General features: G+C 46.8%; 1 protein-coding gene across 6 annotated transcripts in view; it reads left to right on the top strand.

The window, feature by feature from the left end:
* The first annotated feature begins 238 nt into the window (after positions 1-238).
* Positions 239-21,613, top strand: part of col6a4a (collagen, type VI, alpha 4a) — a 36,554-nt gene continuing 15,179 nt past the window's right edge. For 2 of the 6 annotated variants that reach the window (XM_029505202.1, XM_029505205.1), the window contains exons 1-9: positions 5,364-5,447; positions 14,819-14,927; positions 15,720-16,328; positions 16,861-17,448; positions 17,641-18,210; positions 18,625-19,245; positions 19,369-19,929; positions 20,147-20,704; positions 20,969-21,547. In XM_029505202.1, coding sequence (XP_029361062.1) covers positions 14,852-14,927; positions 15,720-16,328; positions 16,861-17,448; positions 17,641-18,210; positions 18,625-19,245; positions 19,369-19,929; positions 20,147-20,704; positions 20,969-21,547 — 4,162 coding nt within the window. In that variant the 5' untranslated portion in view covers positions 5,364-5,447; positions 14,819-14,851. Of the gene's footprint in view, positions 746-5,363; positions 5,448-7,226; positions 7,298-14,818; positions 14,928-15,719; positions 16,329-16,860; positions 17,449-17,640; positions 18,211-18,624; positions 19,246-19,368; positions 19,930-20,146; positions 20,705-20,968; positions 21,548-21,613 lie in introns of those variants that run through there. The other 4 variants (XM_029505203.1, XM_029505204.1, XM_029505206.1 and 1 more) reach the window with 4 other exon arrangements.

The raw sequence follows: 21,613 nt of genomic DNA on the forward strand, positions 1-21,613 counted from the left end.
CAGGCGGCACCAGATGATTTCTTTCTGCAGGTTTCATCGTGTTGGTCTGTGTCACACAGAAAAATCATCTCATCTCATCTCATTCCAGTGAAATGAATGTATAGTTACTGAGAACTTTAAATCTTTAAATAGTCACACAAAGAAAGTGCTTTTGCTTTAGAGGGGTATTTCCATTTTATGACTCTTGATACTTTTGGGTAGATTTTGGATCTATGACTGAGCTTTATTGTATATTTAATGACCCAACAGTATCTAATCAACACGTCCTGCTGAAACACTTAAAACGTATAAATGTATGTATAAATCCTAAGATGCCACAGCTGAAAAAATGTCAGACCTGAAATGTAAATTCTTTAAATTGAGGTCAATGCTGAAGTTTACCTGTCTCATTTCTGGTGGTGTTGGTGGGCGGACGCTGGCAGATCAATATGTTCACTCGTTGACTAAATGTGTCTTTTACTGTATAGATAAACAAATCAAACAAATCATTGGTGCTCCTCGGCACCCCAGAACATTTTCCGTTTGCCCTGAGGCCCCGTAGAGCTGGATCAGGCCATGGCCTCAGCACCATGTTACCATATGAATCCTGGACTCTTTGGTTTGACTCAGAAATGTTCTCTCACTTGTTGCTTCTATTGTGTGACAGCTGTTTCTTCGTGTCTTCAGGACATCACGTGGACGACTGATCCGAGCTGGTCCCCCAGCACCGGAACCCCGTGAGACCGCGAGGCTCCTTAAGAGGGAGGTAAAGCACTTTTCTTACTTTGCTGCAGAACGTTGAACTGTCTAAAGTTCGATGAGCACCGAGGGCAACAGTGTGTACGTGTTCGTGTTCAGGACGTTCTGGACATGTGATGGTACTGAGTCAGAGTTCAGGCTTTGGTTCCTGGACATTTTTGTGCTGTGGCTGAGAGTGCGACTGTTTTGTTGTAACATCACAAAGTCCCAGAAGTCCTGACGGCTGGTTTTAAGGTTCAGTTTCTAAATACAGGCAGTGAGGGTTTCTCTGCTGACTGAGACCTTTGAGGCTTTCACTGGATTAATACAGAAGCAGGACCTGATTTAGAATCAGAGACCACAGACCGTCTGGACGTTTGTCATCTGTCGTCTGATCTGTGGTTGTTGGGTCACAGAATGAAACCCGTTCTGCCTTAATTATAAGTTTACAGCTGATGAAACTTCATTAGCTCTGCAGCTTGTGGTCTGGATCCAGTCAGCCGTCTGAGCAGTCTGATTTCTGTCCATGGCAGGTAGCTCTCCCTCTGTCAGTCCCACCAGTCGAGGCAGACACCCCCCCTTTCTAACAGCTGAAGAGCCTTGATGGAACTTTGTTATGGTTTTGCGTGGCATAAATAATTCGATTTGATTTGAGCTGAAATGTGGGACGGCAGCAGGGTGAATCAAAACTGAGGGAACTCCGACCTTCTGAAGGCTCCAGATCCTGTTGTCACAGAGACGTCAGGCTTTGGCTCAGCCTGAGTGCAGTTCATCAGATTTTATGATGAAGACATTAGGTTTTACGGGTACATGTGGTTTGGACAGAATGTGGGCTTGTTCACGTTCATCCATGTCTGTCATTGAACTATGTTCCTGTGGGAGCAGCCAGGGTTTGTAAAATAAAACAGATTTATTAATCCATTACTTTTTTTAATAGATTTAAATTTAATTTTGGTCTTTTTTGACCAGAGCAGCAACAGTCAAATTGACTAACTTTTATTTGGGTTTAAATGATTTAACTGCTTCTCGTGGCCTCCAGCTGATGAAGAACATGAGATGTCTGTAAATCTTTCAGAATGTGTGTATTTTTTTTGTCACTGTTCTCAACACGTGGTCGATGAAACCGGTTCACCTTAAATCTCACAGTTTGGTGGGATGACTGTTTTGTGAGTTTGACGTTGTTTGTAGCTAAACTCATGATCACAGCTAAAAAAACGTCAGCTCATCGTGATGTGCTGCGACTCTGAGACCTCCAGCGTGTCTTTCACACTGTCCTTCCACAGTCCTGCGGTCTAATTGTCCAGTCTCTGTCCCCTTGGATGGACCCTGATAAGCTGCAGCTGCAGGGGAAGATCGGTCCACCTCCATCTCTGCTGTGGACTGGAGGACACTGAAGGATGGTGTTTTTGGGTGTTGGCCCGATAAAACAGTTCAGTTGTGGGGTGAGAACACGGTTTGGCTTTATGGTGAGGGTCCAGGTCCAGCTGGAAGGAGTGCTGATGAGCAGGGAACATGTTCCAGGTCGTAGGTCTCTTTGGTTTGAAACTGTTGGTCCGTCATCTTCTTTTGTTTTGTTCTTTTTTACCAGTACCTGCTTCATCCTCTCTCCTGATTGGGTGGTCCAGTCTGTGAAGCACACAGTAGCCCCACCCCCTAACCCCTCCCCTAAATGGAGCATCATTTAAAACCTGAACGTCATGTTGTATTTTAGACTAAGACCACATTTTCCCATAGACTACAGTACAGTCTGAGGTCATTGGCTTCACTTTGTGGACCCAGAACCAGGTCCAGGTTTATTCTGACGGGTCCGGTGGCCCTGAGAGCTCAACACACAACATTTGTGGAATAAGTACTCAGATGGCCTTTGTTTTTCATCAGCTCTGGAAACTGCTGCGTCTGGATGGAGACACTTTCTGAATCAGATTGTTTCTTTTTTAGCTGTACGACAACACGGACAAACATCCTGTGCTGTAATATTACACAATGACACATAATAGTCTGAGTCCTGATGAGCCACCGAGCTTCAATCTGAGATAACGCTGCTCAGAAAGGCTGTTTGAGGAAAGACATCTTCATCTTAAGTTAGTCGTGTCAGTCGGGTGAAACATCTGGACTGATGTGACTCCAGTGTCATGAATATTATGGTCTGGCAGCTGGACGAGCAGATTCCATCATCCAACAAATAAAAGCTGAGCGGAGCTGTCACACCTAAAATGATGTCTGCAGTCTGACAAACTTTTTGAGCCAAGCCAAAAGTTAACATGCACTGTGAGTCCCACACTGAGAGTTGGCATTTTAACACAATGACACAACAATAACACAATACTGTTAATGTTTTAAGATGTTTTTTGGTGGTCAGTGAAGACACGTTTGGGTTTTTTACTGAGAGACAGAAATTAAAAATTTCACCTAAAACTCAAATTCGCTGTTAAAGTTTAGGTTGTTGTAATTTTATGTGGTCAAAAAAAAAAAAAAAAGCCCAAACGGAGCCGCAGTTTCATGAAATATAATAAAACCTGCAGAGCGGATGACCTCACCATGACAGTGGCTGTGGATTGGTTGAAGAACAAGACGGCAGGACGATCCTCAACGACCTGAGGAGGGCCTGGTCCAGGAGGAGCTGGTCCAGGAGGACCTGATCCAGGAGGACCTGATCTTCGTCTGGTTCAGGAGGAGCTGGTCCAGGAGGGCCTGATCCAGGAGGATCTGGTCCAGGAGCAGCTGGTCCAGGAGGACCTGATCCAAGAGGACCTGATCCAAGGGGATCTGGTCCAGTACGACCTGATCCAGGAGGAGCTGGTCCAGGAGGAGCTGGTCCAGGAGGAGCTGATCCAAGAGGACCTGATCCAAGAGGACCTGATCCAGGAGGGCCTGGTCCAGGAGGAGCTGGTCCAGGAGGGCCTGGTCCAGGAGGACCTGGTCCAGGAGTTGCTGGTCCAGGAGGAGCTGGTCCAGGAGGATCTGGTCCAGGAAGACCTGATCCAGGAGGACCTGGTCCAGGAGTAGCTGGTCCAGGAGTAGCTGGTCCAGGAGGAGCTGGTCCAGGAGGATCTGGTCCAGGAAGACCTGATCCAGGAGGACCTGGTCCAGGAGTAGCTGGTCCAGGAGGAGCTGGTCCAGGAGGAGCTGGTCCAGGAGGATCTGGTCCAGGAAGACCTGATCCAGGAGGACCTGGTCCAGGAGTAGCTGGTCCAGGAGTAGCTGGTCCAGGAGGAGCTGGTCCAGGAGGGCCTGGTCCAGGAGGATCTGGTCCAGGAAGACCTGATCCAGGAGGACCTGGTTCAGGAGTAGCTGGTCCAGGAGGAGCTGGTCCAGGAGGAGCTGGTCCAGGAGCAGCTGGTCCAGGAGGACCTGATCCAGGAGGACCTGATCTTCGTCTGGTCCAGGAGGACCTGATCCAGGAGGACCTGAGCTTCGTCTGGTTCTCCTCTGTAAAGCTGTTTTACAGTATGAATATCCATCCATCTTCATCCACGTACTCAGGGTCGGGTCGCAGGTACATTCTGAATATCTCTGAGAAAAACTTGAGACGAACTGAATGGAAAGTCGTTAATGACCAAAGTTTTCCTGTAAATCATCAGATGAGGAGCAGATTCGTTCAGAATTGTATTTATGGAACATTAAGATGTTTATTGATGAAAATTTGGAGTCATAAAAAATAAAGATTTGAAGGAACAAATTCACGCAAAGCATTGCCAGAAATTTTGACAAAAAATTTGGATGTGAATCTGTAAAAATAGAGATGGTTCATATAAATGACATAAAACATAAAAACACCATATTTTATTCAAATAAAGATCTGGTCCAGTAGGACCTGGTCTAGGAGGACCTGATCCAGGAGGACCTGATCCAGGAGGACCTGGTCCAGGAGGGCCTGGTCCAGGAGGATCTGGTCCAGTAGGACCTGGTCCAGGAGGATCTGGTCCAGTAGGACCTGATCCAAGAGGACCTGATCCAAGAGGACCTGGTCCAGGAGGACCTGATCCAGGAGGACCTGGTCCAGGAGGGCCTGGTCCAGGAGGATCTGGTCCAGTAGGACCTGGTCCAGGAGGATCTGGTCCAGTAGGACCTGATCCAGGAGGACCTGATCCAAGAGGACCTGGTCCAGTACGACCTGATCCAGGAGGACCTGATCCAAGAGGACCTGATCCAAGAGGACCTGGTCCAGGAGGATCTGGTCCAGTAGGACCTGGTCCAGGAGGATCTGGTCTGCACTTGCTGCTGCTTTCCCGTGGGAATCGAACTCAGACCTCCTGTGTCCTGTTGATCGTCTGTCACTCAATAAACTGCGTCACTGCGCTCTCCCCTTCCTGTGGACATCACTGCGACCCCTGGACGTCGCCTAGCAACAGAACCTGACCACGATGTCCCAGCACCTTTGTGTCGGCTCCCAGAGGAAGTGCGGCTCCTCCAGAATAAAACGAGCAGCCGTCCATCTCACTGCTGACCAGAATTTTAACGAACCTGAATCAGCACTCGTTTCTTGTGTAAATTGAAAAATTGCAGATGAGCAATAAAACTCCCCAGAAAGTGGAGTCTGTGGTACCATGTGGTACTGATAAGTGACTACATGATTTAACGCCCCCACCTCTGCTGCAGGGTATGTGGACCTCTGGTGGGAGGGGTCGGCTGGGGGGTGTTTCCTGCAGGACTGAGCCTGCACCTCCTTACATGTCCATGGGACTGCTGTGTTTAGTGTGCAGAGGGTGAAGACGCAGAGCGGCTGATCAGTAAGTGACTGTTTCTACTCGTGTAAAATGGGGAAATTTATTTTGGAGGGCTAACAGATGCACCTTTAGAGCTGCAGCACAGTTGGTTGTTGGGGGGAACAGACCTCATTCAGGGTTTGGACCTTTACAGGCACGATTAATGGTCACATAATCAATATTTTCCAAATGAACAGTTGAAGTTACAGCTGTGGATCTGAACCTTCAGGTCGCCTTTCATGTGTTCCTGTGTGTGTTCAAATTGTTGACTGAAGTTTGGCACCAACTTTACTTTGAAGGAGCATCAGTGTCTCCGTTTGGCTGCTGAAATGATTCATGGCTGCTCTTTATCTGCTCTTTCCTACACAAAGATAACACAACATTTCTGTTCTGGATTAGAAAACAAGCTGTCTGAAATTTACAAAGACTCAGTTTTGGGCCAGAATCTGTTCAGGAATCAGCTGAGCTGAAGGATCCAACCAGTTTTATTTAAAAAAATTTTAATTGTAAAAAACAGACAAAACAGTCTCTGGAATTCAATTTGAGGTTTTCAAATAGTTTGTTCTTTTCTTCAGTTAAAACATGCAGGTTGCATTTTTTTATCAATAAGAGAAAAATAAACAGCAACTATATCGTTTGATTAAAATGATTAACTGTCACATATTTAACATGATTGGACCTTTTTCCTGTCACATGCTGTTTTAAGTTCATTTAAGCGTTAAAACGTGAAAAACAGCAGGTTGCTCCTTCATGAGAGGGGATGTTGGGACCCGTCGTCCTGTTTCAGATCTGTCCGCCGCTTTGGACATTATGTCGTGGACTCTGAACATAAAACACATGGCGACTCCAACATTTCATCACATCTTTGCAGCAGAGCTGAGCTTCGTCTGGTTCTCCTCTGTAAAGCTGTTTTACAGTATGAATATCCATCCATCTTCATCCACGTACTCAGAGTCGGGTCGCAGGTACATTCTGAATATCTCTGAGAAAAACTTGAGACGAACTGAATGGAAAGTCGTTAATGACCAAAGTTTTCCTGTAAATCATCAGATGAGGAGCAGATTCGTTCAGAATTGTATTTATGGAACATTAAGATGTTTATTGATGAAAATTTGGAGTCATAAGAAATAAAGATTTGAAGGAACAAATTCACGCAAAGCATTGCCAGAAATTTTGACAAAAAATTTGGATGTGAATCTGTAAAAATAGAGATGGTTCATATAAATGACATAAAACATAAAAACACCATATTTTATTCAAATAAAGAAAACTCTTTAAAACAGCTTTAGTTTTCATTTGTCTATTTAATCTTAATATGTTGGAACAGGAAGAAGCCCCGCCCTGTTGTATTTACCCCGGTACAGAATATTAGCCTTTGTATGAAGTGTATAGAATTAACGCTCATGAATTAAAACCTCCAGATGTTTCATATTAAAAACACATTTTTTAAATGTGTGTTATGTGTTTTGTATGTTTTTGGGTCCAATACAGTGAAAAAGTCCTAACCCTTCATTCAGGGTTAATAAAAATGTGTATGTTTAGCATAAAAAAATGCTAATTTACTCAAATTGTAGCTCGATAATTAATGTCAGCATATTAAATATGACAAACCAAATAATTGAAACATCCACTTCCACACTTTTACTGCATCATAATGAAAGACCCCCACATCTACAGCTCATCTGTTTCCTGTTCAACCTTCTGAACTCTTTAGACAAACACGGCGGTATGTTAATTGTTGTAATTGTTGTAATTGTCCTGCAGGGCCATGAAATATTTGTGTGAGCTTTGATCTTTATCCAGTTTCAGGCCTGATTTCCACGTAGGCAACAGCTTCCTGAACACTCAAAGGAACATCCTGCTGCACGGTTTGGGTTAGTCTGTTGTTCTTCCTGCTCTCAGCAACAGTCACCTATGAAGCCACAGCACACTTTATAATAAACACAAATAACCTCCCAGCAGGTTTCAAGGGGTTAGAGGGCAGGGCTACTGTGTGACTGACAGACTGAACCAGCCAATCAGGAGAGAGAAGCTTCACTATTTACTTCACTTTTCATGGCTGTCAGAGGTTTGTGTTGCTGTTGTGTTAGATCCCCATCCTTGTGTGGATCTGGCGGGTTGTGCTTCAGTTGATGTGACGTTCGGCACACCTGAGCACTGAAGGTGAGGCCGACGTTTCATAGATGTGTTTATGTGAGCACGCGATTCGTGGCACACTCACTCATTTCACAGCCTCAGTCCTTCTCTATGAGGTGTTTAGATTACTGTCCCGCAGTGTGTATCATCGATCAGCTGTGTGTGTGTTACAGAGCAGATTGTGTCCTTTTATGGGCAGAGTTTATATTTCTGAATGTACAGTCATCAGCAGGAAGCATCCAATCAGATGGCCACATGGTCTGGAGACTCGCTGCAGCTTGTGTTTCCTAGAAAGTGTGTGAAACCTGCAGCTGTTGCTCTGCAGTCAGAGGTTTCCGTGGCCTGTTTGGCTCGATTAGCAAACATGAGCGTGGCTGCTGTTTTGTGATTTGGCCCTCAGTCAGTTTGGCTTGTTGAATGTGTGGAGGAGAAGAGGAGCTTTGGTCGTAACAGCTGACAGTGGCAGGAATCGAACCAGCCACACCGCCAATGTAACCCACACAGCTCCTTTCATTTTTTTGAGTCAGTAAAATCAGAAGTCAGAATTCTTTTTTTTTTTTTGAGATGACAGCTGAAACTAATCCGCCTCCACAGTTTTATATCATCAATTCTGAACTTTTATTCAAGCTAGCTTTGAAGAAGACATCGTTAGCTCAGTGAGCTTTTTGACTTTCATTGTTTTAGCGTTAGATTTCAGGTAAAAATCAGTCAGCAGCTCCACCGTGTGGAAGAATGCACACGTTGACTGTTTCACTTCTGTGTCCTGTTTGTCATCAGGTGTGACAGGATTTCATACAGACTCTAAAGTGCACAAACCAAATGTTGAGTCTCTTAAGTGAAGCGATGTAAACAGCAGACCTGCTCACAGCTGGATGATAACTTCCTGTTTATCTGGTCTCAGGGCGGACCGCCTCATTTCTGTTTATCGCCTGCCGCTGCTGCTTCAGCACAAAACCATCAAGGATAAACAAATCTAATGTCAGCTACGAATGACAAGGTCCATAAGGAGCTGGATCAGTGACGAAGAGAAAACGTTTCAGCCTGGACCCGTGAAGTGAAAATGGCGCCGTCAGCAGGTGTCACACGTGTTCAGGAAGCGGATGAGATTACGAAATCAGTGAAGTCCATTCGCAGAGTTTTACGTTTTAAAGATGTTTTTTCCTGTTTAGGCGCAGATTGTTTATGTGTTCACACAAATTATCCTGAAACGAACGGACCTCCTCAGTGTGACAGCTGTTTGGTTCCTCTCTCCACCTCTGCAGATGTTTTACTGAATATTCATCATGACGAGGCGTTCACTGTCGCTCGTAAACCCGCCCGTTTGATGAGCCTTGTCACTCTTGCTCTTTCTGGCCTGTGATGGATAAACCTCCTCACTTTGTGGTTTTTGGTGAAGTCCATTTGTGTGGCTATTTAAGCCGTTTATAGGGAAACTTTTTAAAGGTGCTGATTAAATCAGCTGCAGCCTGTTCTGATTTCTTTTCTTTTTTTTTTTTTTGCTGGAATTTCCTGCAGATTTAAAATTTCTCTTTCATGTGAGATTTTCCTCCAAAGTAAAATAAAGAAATAAAGTCAAATCATGTGCAGGAGGGAATGAAATAAAGGTGAATCTGAATAACTGCTATTCTATTTTAAACTGATTTCCCTTCTCAGCGTGTTGAAGAGGAACACAGACTGGAATAAAAAAAAAGATTCTTTAATCAAATCTGTTGAGCAGTGTCAGCGTGTTTAGCCGAACAGAAACACGACTGCTTCAGGGAACCTTCGCAGCAGCTGATAAATATTATCGACATCAAAGAGTCTCTGGCGGTCTGTGTTGGTCTGTGTTGGTCTCTGGCGGTCTTTGTTGGTCTGTGTTGGTCTGTGTTGGTCTCTGGCGGTCTGTGGCGGTCTGTGGTGGTCTGTGTTGGTCTCTGGCAGTCTGTTTTGGTCTGTGTTGGTCTGTGGCGGTCTGTGGTGGTCTGTGTTGGTCTCTGGCAGTCTGTTTTGGTCTGTTTTGGTCTGTGTTGGTCTGTGGCGGTCTGTGTTGGTCTGTGTTGGTCTGTGTTGGTCTGTGGCGGTCTGTGGCGGTCTGTGTTGGTCTGTGTTGGTCTGTGTTGGTCTGTGGCGGTCTGTGGCGGTCTGTGATCAGCTCCTGTCTTGTCTCTGGAGTTCTTCCCTTTATGGCGTCTCCAACACCTGGGACCTGGGCCTATGCGTGCTGCTGGTCGTGTTAACGATGTATTTTGTCGTTTAAAACCAACTTAACAGCCCCATAAACGTCTCTTCTCTCCTTTAGAAACAGCTCAGGAGAGGTAAAGTTCACTGAACATCTGAACCAATCGGACCAGACGTGAAGCGTGTGGCTCCCTGATGGTCCAGCGGCGGTCCAAGTTGGCCGTCCTCTGTGGACAGCTTCATCTCATCAGACTGAACACAGTCTGTTATCGATCTGGCTCTGACTCCAGTCTGATCACTAACGTGTCATCATGGCCGTCGGTGGGCGCCGCAGCTCAGTGGCTCATGGGCGTGTCAGCTTTAGTACCGCCGCCTTTTCTACGGAGGCTGGCTGATGTGTGGAGCGCTCATGTTCTCCCTGGTCCTACCAGGGATCCTTCACAGTCCACAGACCTGTCCAGGTCCCTCTCCGGGGGACTCTTAATGGTTCCGGTTGTGTTACAGAATAAATCAGGGCCCAGTCAGAGTCCTGATGATGAGGATGGTGATGTTGTTCTGTTCTGTGTGACCTTGACCCTTTTTTGCTGTTGATCCAGATGAATCCAGATGTGAGCTGAAGTCCGTTGGTCCTCTTGGTTTTTGAAATCCATAGAAATCGTAAATAAACGGTCCGACTGATGAGCCCGGCCAGATCAGGTCCTGAACACAGCTGCTGTTTCCTCCACTGAAGCTCCAACTGTTCCTGCTTTTCAGCTTCTTCAGTCACTTCCAGATGTTAAAATATATCTTCGCTTCCATCTCACACATTTCAACCACCTGCTGTCTGTTTATGTGTGTTCATTATCAGTTTGTCCTTCACCCTCACAGATCAGACCTCACAAGCTCTCCAGATCCACATCAGGCTGTTTTCTGTCAGTGCTGATCCAAACATGAGCTCCATACATCGAAACACCAGATTCCTGCGTTTAGATTAGTCAGAGCACAAACATCTGCTTTTCAAACACTGCAATCACCACAGTGCTGATGTTTGGTAATGTAAAGTGCTGGGGGCCACATCCCTGGGGCCCACGGGCCGTCTGGATATCCTTGATGTTTGATATTACAGCATCACGCTGGAACTCGGCCACTCACTGGGAGAGTTTCCTCCTTCAGGTTAGGGTTAGATTTTTGAAATATGAAGAATAATCAAATGTTTGATCCAGAGGAAGTGGAGAGAGGCTGGCTCATTCATTAGCTCCATTATGATCATGGATTTGTAACTGTGGGGAATAATGAGTGTTGAGAGAATAAAACTCCTCCTCAGGTTCCTGAAAAAAAGCCCTTGTTCATCCTCTGAGTTAGCCCCGCCCCCCATTTTAAGGTCATAATCTTTAAATTGGCTTCACAGACTTGAAAGCCTGAATATTTGTGACATCTTCAGTCGGTGAGCTGAAGATTCCAGTTAGACGTTTGACCATCAAACTATTAAAAAACGCTCACAGTAGCCCCGCCCCCAACCCCTCCTCCAAATGAAGCATCATTTAAAAACGAACATCACGTTGTGAAACCCATAGACTTCCCATAGACTTCAGTATAAGGGAGGACTTTTCTGTGTCTGTTGCTGAGGGGCTGTGGTGCCGCCAGCTGTGCCCGTGTTGGTGAAGTTCGGGGTAATCTCAGGCCCTCAGGGGCCCTCCGGGGCCCTCCGGGGCCGATGTGGCTCTTGGTGGTCGCTGACAGCTGTGTGCAGCCTTTTAAATATGTTTTTCTCGTTAGAGGGGTTTATGATTTTTTACGGGGCGCTCACTCAGCGCTCCGCCTCGAACGTACACAGGCCCATAAATCACGTCGGCGTCAGTTCAGGAATTCGATTTTGGTCCAGTTTGGTCTCATGTAACATTTTTGCCTGGATCTGATTATTGTTTCTGAAATATGTGTACAGAGGCTGCACTCACTCACTCATTCATCTTCTACCTCTGATCTGGTCTTGAGTGTTGACCTTTGACCTCCGGAGACTCCTGATTGGTCGCTGAGGCTCTGAGGTTAATTGTATCCTAATGAGTTCCAGCTTTGTTTGTTCCTCATTTTGATTAATTTGAATACATTTTTATTTTTTTCTGGACTGTGATGAGTTCATTTTATGGACTAGATTTTTTTTTTGTTTGAGTTAAAACCAAAAGCTTCATGAAAGAATGAGCTCAAACAATGAATCAATCACCGGATGAGCGTTTGAAGTAAAAAGTGCCAAATGTTGGAAGAATGAAATGATGGAGTCGAGCAGCTCATGAAGTTTGGGGGACGACCTTCAGCCGACCTTCAGCCAGCCTCCACTGACCAGCATCCCGTCATCAGTGAATCAGTGAGAGGAAGTCCCGACTGTGTCTCTGTCCTCTCAGCCCCGTTTAAACAAAGAGGCCCCTCATTAGTTCACATTAAATACCCCGCTCCGACTGACTGAATCTGATAAATAAACTTCGGCTAAACGTTCCTCTCTCCAGCCCGTCGCTGGAGCGCTGAGCTGTGATTACCCTCACATGCTTCACATTAGCCTCCATTCCCTCTCTTCCCTCGCGGGGCCTCGGCTGTTTGGCAGGTGATTAAACACAGATTTTAAAGATGGGGGGGGTGAGGGGGGGACTGTACTGGTGCTGGTTACTGTCAGTTCTCTGGCGTCTGGCCTCTTCGGTTCCTCAGCTCAGATCTGCTGTTGGTTCTGAACAACCCGGTCCAGGGGGGGGGGGGGGGGGGGGGGGGCAAGACAAAGAGTTAGAAACCTACAACTTGGAAAAAGCCCAAATTCTTCTTCTCTAGAAGCTTTTATATTTCTGGAGAAAGATTTTACAGACTCGGGCAGCACTCGGTTAGAGACCCTGTCCAACAAGCTGTCATGAGAGGGAAAGAAGCATCACACTTAATGTCCGTCTGTCACTCAAGAGGCCACGCCCTCCATTCAACTTAACATTCAAATCTAAGGTTTTATGAGCTGTCAAAACAAAATAACCAGACTGCCCCTTCAAAGGTGAACCTGACTGTCAGCTGGTCGATAATATTGTTATTGTGAATCCTTTTTGCCTCCAGCTGGTACAGCTGCGCCATGCTAATGTGTCCTCAGTAAGCGGATCGCTCTTCATCCTCGTGTGATTGTCTGGGCAGATCCAAACTGAGGACTTTATCACGGTGGAGGGATGGTAGGCTCCTCTCTGGGGGACAGTAAGCACCGTCGTCCTGCCAGAGCGCCACATTGCAAATGGCTTCCCATCTGTCTGTGATGTGGCGGCAGTGTCTCGCAGGAAATGGCACCATGAGGCGGGAAAGCAGAGCCAGATGGGGCAGATTCAGCCGCTCTGACTGTCCTGGCTGCTTTGAATTCATTTGGCTGCCGGAGCCGCAGGCTTCTCTGGAACTGCAGAGGAAGAACAGGATGGAACATCAGCACATTTCAGCAGTGATGAAGTTTGGCTCTGCGGTTTTCATTTTCATCTCTCTCTGGACAGATGGCGCCTCGGCTGAGGCCGTGAGGACCACGAGGAGTCAGAAATCTCACGGCAGTTCGCTTCTTCTGATAGTTTTTCCTGATCTAATAATATTGTCACTGAAAACTAGTTCAGGCTGAAAGATGAAGCGGGAGTCTGAGGCTTCGTTGGGACATCGATGTTCAGGTTGTCCGTGTTTTGACCTGAAGACAATCAGATTTTTTAAAAACGACAAACAGCTGTCCGTACTCCCTTCAGGTTCAGGGAACGTATTTCTTCTTTCTGCTGTTTCCACAGAATCCTGGCAGATTCTGCCTGAACAGGGAGGAACATTTTCCCAGCATGTCTCCACTGAGACAGATGTCCATCACCTTGTTGTTACAGTCCAGCTTCAGCTCATCCAAATATCTGCTCAGAGCTGAACAGAAGTCCAGAGACAGAAACATGATTTGCTGAGACCTCACGGTGTCATGTGAGATAAACAGTTTCACCAAAAGCCAAAACCTGGAAAACAAAGTTCTTCTTGTCTTCTCCAGCCAAAAAAAATGTTCTTCACCTCACCACAACGTTGAAACACAACGTTGTGTTTGTGAGCTGCTGTTTTAGTTCATTTGACTGTCGGCCATCTTGTTTTGTGGAATCAGACCAGAAAGTGCAGCTGAATTAAAAGCTGCCTTCACGTTACATTAATTTTAAATATAAGAATATTTTCTTTTTTTACAGTTTTTAACGTGTAAAAGTCTTCATGTCTCGTTTATTCAGGATTTAACAACTTGGTTTTGTAACTGAAATGTTTTGGGGTTTGTTGCTTCATTGTAATGTTTCAGTCTGATGATTAATCCCTCTGACCCAATTAGCTGTAATGGTGTGGCATCTTGTAATTGTGTGGTTGATGGTTCCTCCTGAGCTCCTCACTGATTTATGGTGGCTTTTTTTGGTACAATCCCTCTGCAGCAGCTGTGGTCTAGTGAATCAGGGAGTGAACTCATGAAGTGCTACAGCCGAAGACGCCCATTTACCCCCCACCAACCACTGCACAACCGTCCTCTTACTAAAAGGTTTTCATGAGCTCGTACTCCTTAAAATTCCCTTCAGAGACTTTAAATCCTGAATATTTGTGACCTCTTCAGTCTGTGAGCTGAAGACTCCAGTTTGAAGTTTGATCCTCATTTATCCGTGAAACTATAAAAAAACTCAGTCTGTCAATCTCAGAGTCGCCCCGCCCCCCCGACCCCTCTCCTCTAAATGGAGCATCATCTAAAAAATGATGTTTCAGGCTGAGACCATAAACTCATCAGAGAGGAGGAGGGACATTTTCCCATAGACTTCATTTTGGAAGTCTATGGGTCTTGTTGACTTTGTTTTTTCATATATAATATAAATATAAACTCTCCAGCTGAATTTCGCCTCCCTCTCTTTGTCAGACCGGCTAATATCAGCTTCATACTCTGACTCACACATTAAATGGCTAAATATCTCCTTTAATGTGGCATTTCCTCAAAATGTCCGATGACTTTGTTTGTCTGTTTGTCGTGCGGGCCGTCTCGTCAGCTCAGAGCTGTTCCTGGAAAAAGACCAAAGAGCCTGAGTGGTCCCAGATGGTGAGCAGAGATCATTTACACTCTCTGTCCCTTTTGTCTTTTTGGATAGGACCAGAGGGAACCTGAGAGCCACTGAGCAAGGATGAAGGGGAGGCGGGGCCTTCTCCTCGGCCTCATTATGGCAGCCTGTTTCTACGCCAACGCCGCTCAAAAGACAGGTGGGCATGGTTATACAGCTATGACTTCACTTCCTGCATACCAGCACATAAAGGATTATGGTAAACGTGCCTCTGCTTCAGCCCAGGCTGGGTTACACACTTCGCTTCATGGTAAACATATTTAAAGAACAATTACTGTTCCTGCACAGGAATGTGTTTTCAGAGTCAACGGTTAGATTAACTGCTGCCATCTGTCAAACCAACCTGCTCTGCTTCACGTTGTCCAGAATCTGACTGAAAGTCGTATTAACTGATTGAAAATGTTCTTGGAAACCTGGAACATGATCAACTTAGTGAACAGAGAATCATCACAGACACATAAAGTCAATCAAAGATGACCGGAGCTCCTCAGGGTTTTAGGTGTCCTGTTTTCAGCTGCTGTATTCCAACAATTTGGATCCATCTGGGTTCATTTTTCTGTAATCAGTGAATTGGAATCACTTTGAAGTATTTCAAAAAACTCAGAAGGTAAACAAATTCAGATGCAGCGGTTTGTAGAAGGTAAGGCCGGAGCATGTCGTTCCTCTCCTGTTTGCTCCACCAACACAGCGGGCACCGACTTTCTTTTTTCACTTCCCTCACACCAAATCCCTGCTCCTGTCCACAAACTGTCCCCAAACTGAAAAGCAGCTGCTCCTTCTCCCCCTCTGGCTTTCATTCATGAGCTGCCACCAACTTCTCTCTGACCACGCTGGCACTTTTTCATCTTTGGCTGACACACTTTCTCCGAACCAAGAGCTTTCCATGTAGCACGCTGTGACTTCTCCTTGACTTGACAACCTTCCCCCTCAGTCTGCACGCAAGAGGCCGTGGCCGACATCGTCTTCCTGGTCGACGGGTCGTGGAGCATCGGGGCCGAGAACTTCGAGCAGATCCGTCAGTTTCTGTACACGCTGGTCGACAGCTTCGATGTCAGGCCCGACCACGTCCGGATCAGCCTGGTCCAGTACAGCAACAGTCCACGCACCGAGTTCCTGCTTAACACCTTTCAGGACAAGGCGGACATCCTCCAATACATCAGCAAGTTGCCATACATGGGAGGGGGCACCCACACCGGGCAAGGCTTGGACTTCATGCTGAAGGAGCACTTTGTGCCGGTGGCTGGAAGTCGCGCCGCCCAGAAGGTACCGCAGATTGCGGTTGTGATCACTGACGGGAAGTCACAAGACAACGTGGAGTCCCACGCCCAGGACCTGAAGAGGAGGGGAATCGTTTTATACGCAATCGGTATCAAGGATGCAGACGAGGACCAGCTGAGGGAGATAGCCAATGAGCCGTACAGCCAACACGTCTACAGCGTGTCTGACTTCGCAGCTCTACAGGGAATTTCTCAAAACATCCTCCAGACTCTGTGCACAACTGTAGAGGAAGCCAAACGTCAGCTCCTGCAGTTATCTCAAGGTAACATGTGGCACACCACACAGGCAGAGGTGATCACCTGACCTTGGTGTCCTCTCCTGGTTGTCCTACAAAGCCAATTTGTTTCAGCCTGCTGTGAAGGAGAGAAAAATGTTTTCTATGTGAAACATGGAGTGATTCAGTTTGTATGGGCCCAGACCCATCAGGGACCCTTTTATAATATCAGCACCTCATCGTGTGAGAAGCTTTTATTATTTTTTTATTATTATGCTATTCATATGCTTTTCACTAACCTTTGTTGGTTGTTGTTTTTTTTTTTTTTGATTGACTAATATTCAAAGGAGTTGCTGTTAATTTGTCCAATTTATTTATATAATCCTGCACTCAGCCAGTCCCATTTTTGTCTAGTTAAGTTGCACACATTCACAGTGAGTCGAGTTTTATGCAGTCAGTTTGTGTTTTACTCAACAAGTAAAGACTCACAACATTGTTGATGTGTACAAACAGCAAAGATAGACATGCTCGTCATGCTGTTACTCCAGATGCTGACGTTCTTCTTCTTCTTCCTGTCCAGAATGTGCCAAGGCCACTGTGGCCGACATCGTCTTCCTCGTTGACGGCTCCTCCAGCATCGGCCCCTCTAACTTCGAGGCAGGCAAGGAGTTTCTCCGCAACGTTGTGTCAGGCTTTGACATCGGCCCTGACAAAGTTCGTGTTGGCTTGGCCCAGTACAGTGACCAAACTTACCAAGAGTTCCTGCTGAAGGACCACATGGACAAACAAGCGCTGCTTTCTGAGATCAGTGAGTTTCCTTACCGAACAGGCGGCACAGAAACGGGCAAGGCCATAGACTTCCTCCTGGACACATACTTCACGAAGGAGGCCGGGAGCCGAGCCAGCCAACGGGTGCCTCAGATCGCTGTGATCATCACGGATGGCGACTCCACCGATGATGTGGTGGCCCCCGCCCAGCGCCTGAGGCAGCACGGAGTCATTGTGTTTGCCATCGGGGTGGGAGATGCAAACCAAAACGAGCTCCAGGCCATCGCCAGCCGGCCAACACAACGCTTCCTGTTCACCATCAACAGCTACCAGGCTCTGGCAGCCCTGAGAGGAGGTCTGCTGCAAACCGTCTGCATCTCCATGGAGGATCAGAGGCAAGGTAACGAACATCCTCAGAACTACTGTACTCACTTCTTATCAGTTATTGCAAACCTGGTTGGAGATGCTTCAGCATTATTTGGTTCCACAAACGTAACCGTGTGTTGTTGTGAAGAAAGCATGATCTAATTTATGGCAGGACACGGCAGCAATGTGTTTGGTCTAATTCCTGTTTTGGGTCCTTTTCTTTCAGCATTGGCAGAAAAGTTTGCAGACATTGTCTTCCTGGTGGACAGCGCCCTGAGTCAAGCAGAGTTCACACAGGTCAGGACCATCCTGGTTCGACTGATCAACCAGCTCAACATCAGGCAGTCTGGCCACCGTCTGGGTGTGGCTCAGTACGGCCGAGATATGAAGGTTGAATTCCTTCTTAACACTCTGCAAACCAAAGAAGACAACCTGAACGCTGTGAAGCGCATCCGCCACCGCCAGCTGCCAGCCAATGAGCCCCGTAACCTGGGCAGCGCTCTGCAGTCCGCCTACTCCACCTTCTTCACGAGTGAGGCAGGAAGCCGGGCAGACCAAGGCTACAGACAGTACCTGGTCGTTCTGAGCGGAAAGAACTCGGATGATGCTCTGTACAAGCAGTCACGTCTGATCAAGTCACAGGGAATAACTGTGGTCGGGTTCAGCTTCGGTGCATCCATGGATGAAATGCGCATCATCTCCACGGCACCTTATGTGTACCAGTCTGTCGCCAACGCCGTCCCCACGCTGAAGGCTGTTTTTCAAAAGGAGGAACAGGACATCACTCTTACTGGAGGTAAAACGCTTTTTCATCAAACTTTGATTCTTTTCTCAAACTTTAATTGTTCTGTTCTGTAATTCTGGAGTTTATTCAGAAGTACGACACTAAGATTGTTCCGCTGACTTCAGCTGTAGACGAATCACAGGTATCATGGGATATTGATGCATTAATCATCTTCTCTTGGATGTTGTCACGTGTTCCTGATGCTGCGCCAGTTGAATGGAGGTGGTAGAGATGCAGAGTCAGGTCCTGTGGAAGAGTCCAACCAGACAGCTAATACCTGAAACGTTGTCTGAAAGACTGAATACGTGTTACAGTAAACAGACAACCATCTCCAGGAAGTTCATACAAACATCTTGACTGGGATGTAAATGTATCTGTGGCTCAGAAATGATTTGATGATTCTATTCTTATACAATATTTTCACAGATTGTAAAGCAGCCAAACTGGCAGATATCGTGTTCATTGTCGATGAGTCAGGAAGCATCGGAACTTCCAACTTCCAGCTGGTCCGCACTTTCCTGTATTCAATCATCAACGGCCTGGAGGTCAGTACAACTAGAGTCCGAGTTGGCATCGTGACGTACAATGACAGGGCCACGGCACAGGTCTACCTCAACAGCTTCAGCGACAAGAAAGAACTGCTGAATTTCATCAAGATCCTGCCATACCACGGAGGCGGTACGAGGACCGGAGCGGCCCTGAAGTTCGCCCAAGAGAACGTCTTTATCCAAAGCACAGGAAGCAGGAAGGACAGAGGTGTCCAGCAGGTGGCGGTGGTGATCACCGACGGCGAATCTCAGGACAACGTGAGCCAACCAGCAGCTGAACTCCGTCGGGCCGGAGTCACTGTTTACTCTGTGGGAGTCAAAGACGCCAAAGAGGCCCAGCTGGTGGAGATGGCGTCTTATCCCTCCAAAAAGCACGTGTTCATCGTGGACAGTTTTGTCAAGCTGAAGTCTCTGGAGCAGAGCCTGCAGAAAATCCTCTGCCAGAACATCTTGCGCCAAGCAATCTCAGTAAACACCAGAAGAATTGGCATCAAAGAAGGTCTGACACTGTCCATTTCTCATCGATCACTTCATTCAGCTGATTATACACTTTATACACACTGTCTGTATGTTCACAGTGTTTAAGCAGAGAACTCACCATATTTCTGCATTTCCTTTCCAGGCTGTGTTCAAACAGATGAAGCAGATATCTTCTTTTTGATTGATCATTCTGGCAGTATTTACCCTTCAGACTTCCATGACATGAAGAAGTTCATCATTGAGTTTCTTCAAACGTTCCGCATTGGACCTCAACACGTCCGCATGGGGGTCGTAAAATACGCAGATTCGCCTAATTTAGAGTTTGACCTCAACACCTACACCGACACCAAAGCTTTGGAGAAAGCTGTAGAGGGAATCAAACAAGTAGGAGGAGGGACGGAGACAGGAAGGGCGCTGAAATACATGAGCCCGCTATTTACGGAAGCTATGGCTAGTCGTGGGCACAAAGTGCCGGAGTACCTGGTGGTCATCACTGATGGGAAATCCTCCGACGAGGTCAAGGCTCCGGCAGCAGCCCTGAGGGCGCAGGGCGTCATTGTTTATGCCATTGGGGTGAAAAACGCAGACCAAACGGAGCTGCGGGAGATCGCCGGCGACAGTAAAAAGACTTTCTTTGTCAATAACTTCGATGCCCTGAAGCCCATCAAGGATGACATCATCACAGACATCTGTTCTCAGGACGGTAAGCAAACAGACAGTCGCTGAGAGGAAACGGGAAGAGTTTAGGGCTGAATAAATTCTTCTGAATAAATAAACCTGAAGAAGACACCCGTTGATCCTCAGGTGGACTCCCTCTCAGATTTCTGAATAAAATTTATGACGTCACACTTACTGGAGCGGATTTAGCCCAGATGGGTCTGTCTTTTATTGATTTGACGTGTGTGCTTCTGTTTCCACAGCTTGTAAAGACATACCAGGAGACCTCCTGTTTCTGATCGACAGCTCTGGGAGCATTGAAGTAGCAGATTACATCAAAATGAAAGATTTCATGAAATCGGTAATCAGTAAATCATCCATCGGCCAGAATGAGGTGCATGTTGGCGTCATGCAGTTCAGCACTGTTCAACAACTGGAGTTCCCGCTCAACCGCTTCTACACCAAAGAGGAAATGTACAACAACATAGATGCCATGCTGCAGATCGGCGGAGGCACTCACACGGGCGGAGCCATCACGGATATTTCTCAGTACTTTGACGCAGCCCAAGGAGGACGTCCTGGCCTGAGACAGAGGCTGGTGGTGATCACAGACGGCGAGGCCCAAGATGAGGTCAAAGGCCCCGCCCTGGCTCTCAGGAACAAAGGGGTGGTGGTGTACGCCATTGGAGTGGTTGATGCCAACACCACCCAACTGCTGGAGATCAGCGGGTCACCAGACAGGATGTACTCTGAGAGGGACTTCGATGCTCTGAAGGACTTGGAGAGCCAGCTGGCCTTGGAGCTCTGTGATCCACATAGAGGTGAGAGCGAGCTGAGACCATCTAAACACTCAGAACCCAGCCAGTCTGAGGTCAGCTCACCAGCTGGCTGTAGACTGTTAGGTCACGTCACATTCCTTTAAAGGTTTACTGCAGCTCTTCTTCAGCAGCAGAGAAAACCAAAACAAAACCAAAACCAAACCACTTTTGCAGTTTTCTAGCTAAAGAGAATGAACATCTAAATAAGGTTTCTGTGATGGTCAACAGCTTCACATCTGACTGCTCTCCTCTTTTCTCTCCTCCCAGACTGTAAGAAGACAGAAAAGGCCGATATTATTTTCCTTGTCGACGGCTCGACAAGCATCACCCTGTCAAAGTTTAGAAGCATGCAGAAGTTTATGGCTGCAATAGTGAACCAAACCACAGTTGGAAAAGACCTGACTCGCTTCGGGGTCATTATCTACTCCAACGAGCCCAAATCCATCTTCACTCTGAAAGACTTCCCCTCCAAACGAGAAGTTCTTCAAGCGATAGCAGCACTGTCGTCTCCATATGGAGACACCTACACTGGCAAGGCTCTGAAATACTCCCTACAGTACTTTAACCCTGAGAACGGTGGCCGGGCAGCTCAGCAGGTGCCTCAGATCCTCATGGTGATCACAGACGGAGACGCTACCGACCCTAATAATCTGGAGGAGCCGTCTGTGGCGCTGCGAGACGCAGGGATCAACGTCTTCAGCATCGGAGTGGAGGGAGCAAACAAGAAACAGCTGGAGATCATGGCTGGCCACGAATCATCCCGAGTTTTCTATGTGGACAATTTCGACGCCCTGGAAACTCTGCACAAGAACATTACTCATGTCCTCTGCAACTCCACCAAGCCAGGTAAGAGAGGCGGTCTGATAATGGCCGGGAAGATTCTTTGACAAAGCATCTTGATAACAATAAAGA

This window comes from Echeneis naucrates, chromosome 6 (assembly GCF_900963305.1).
Source record: "Echeneis naucrates chromosome 6, fEcheNa1.1, whole genome shotgun sequence".
NCBI lineage: Eukaryota > Metazoa > Chordata > Actinopteri > Carangiformes > Echeneidae > Echeneis > Echeneis naucrates.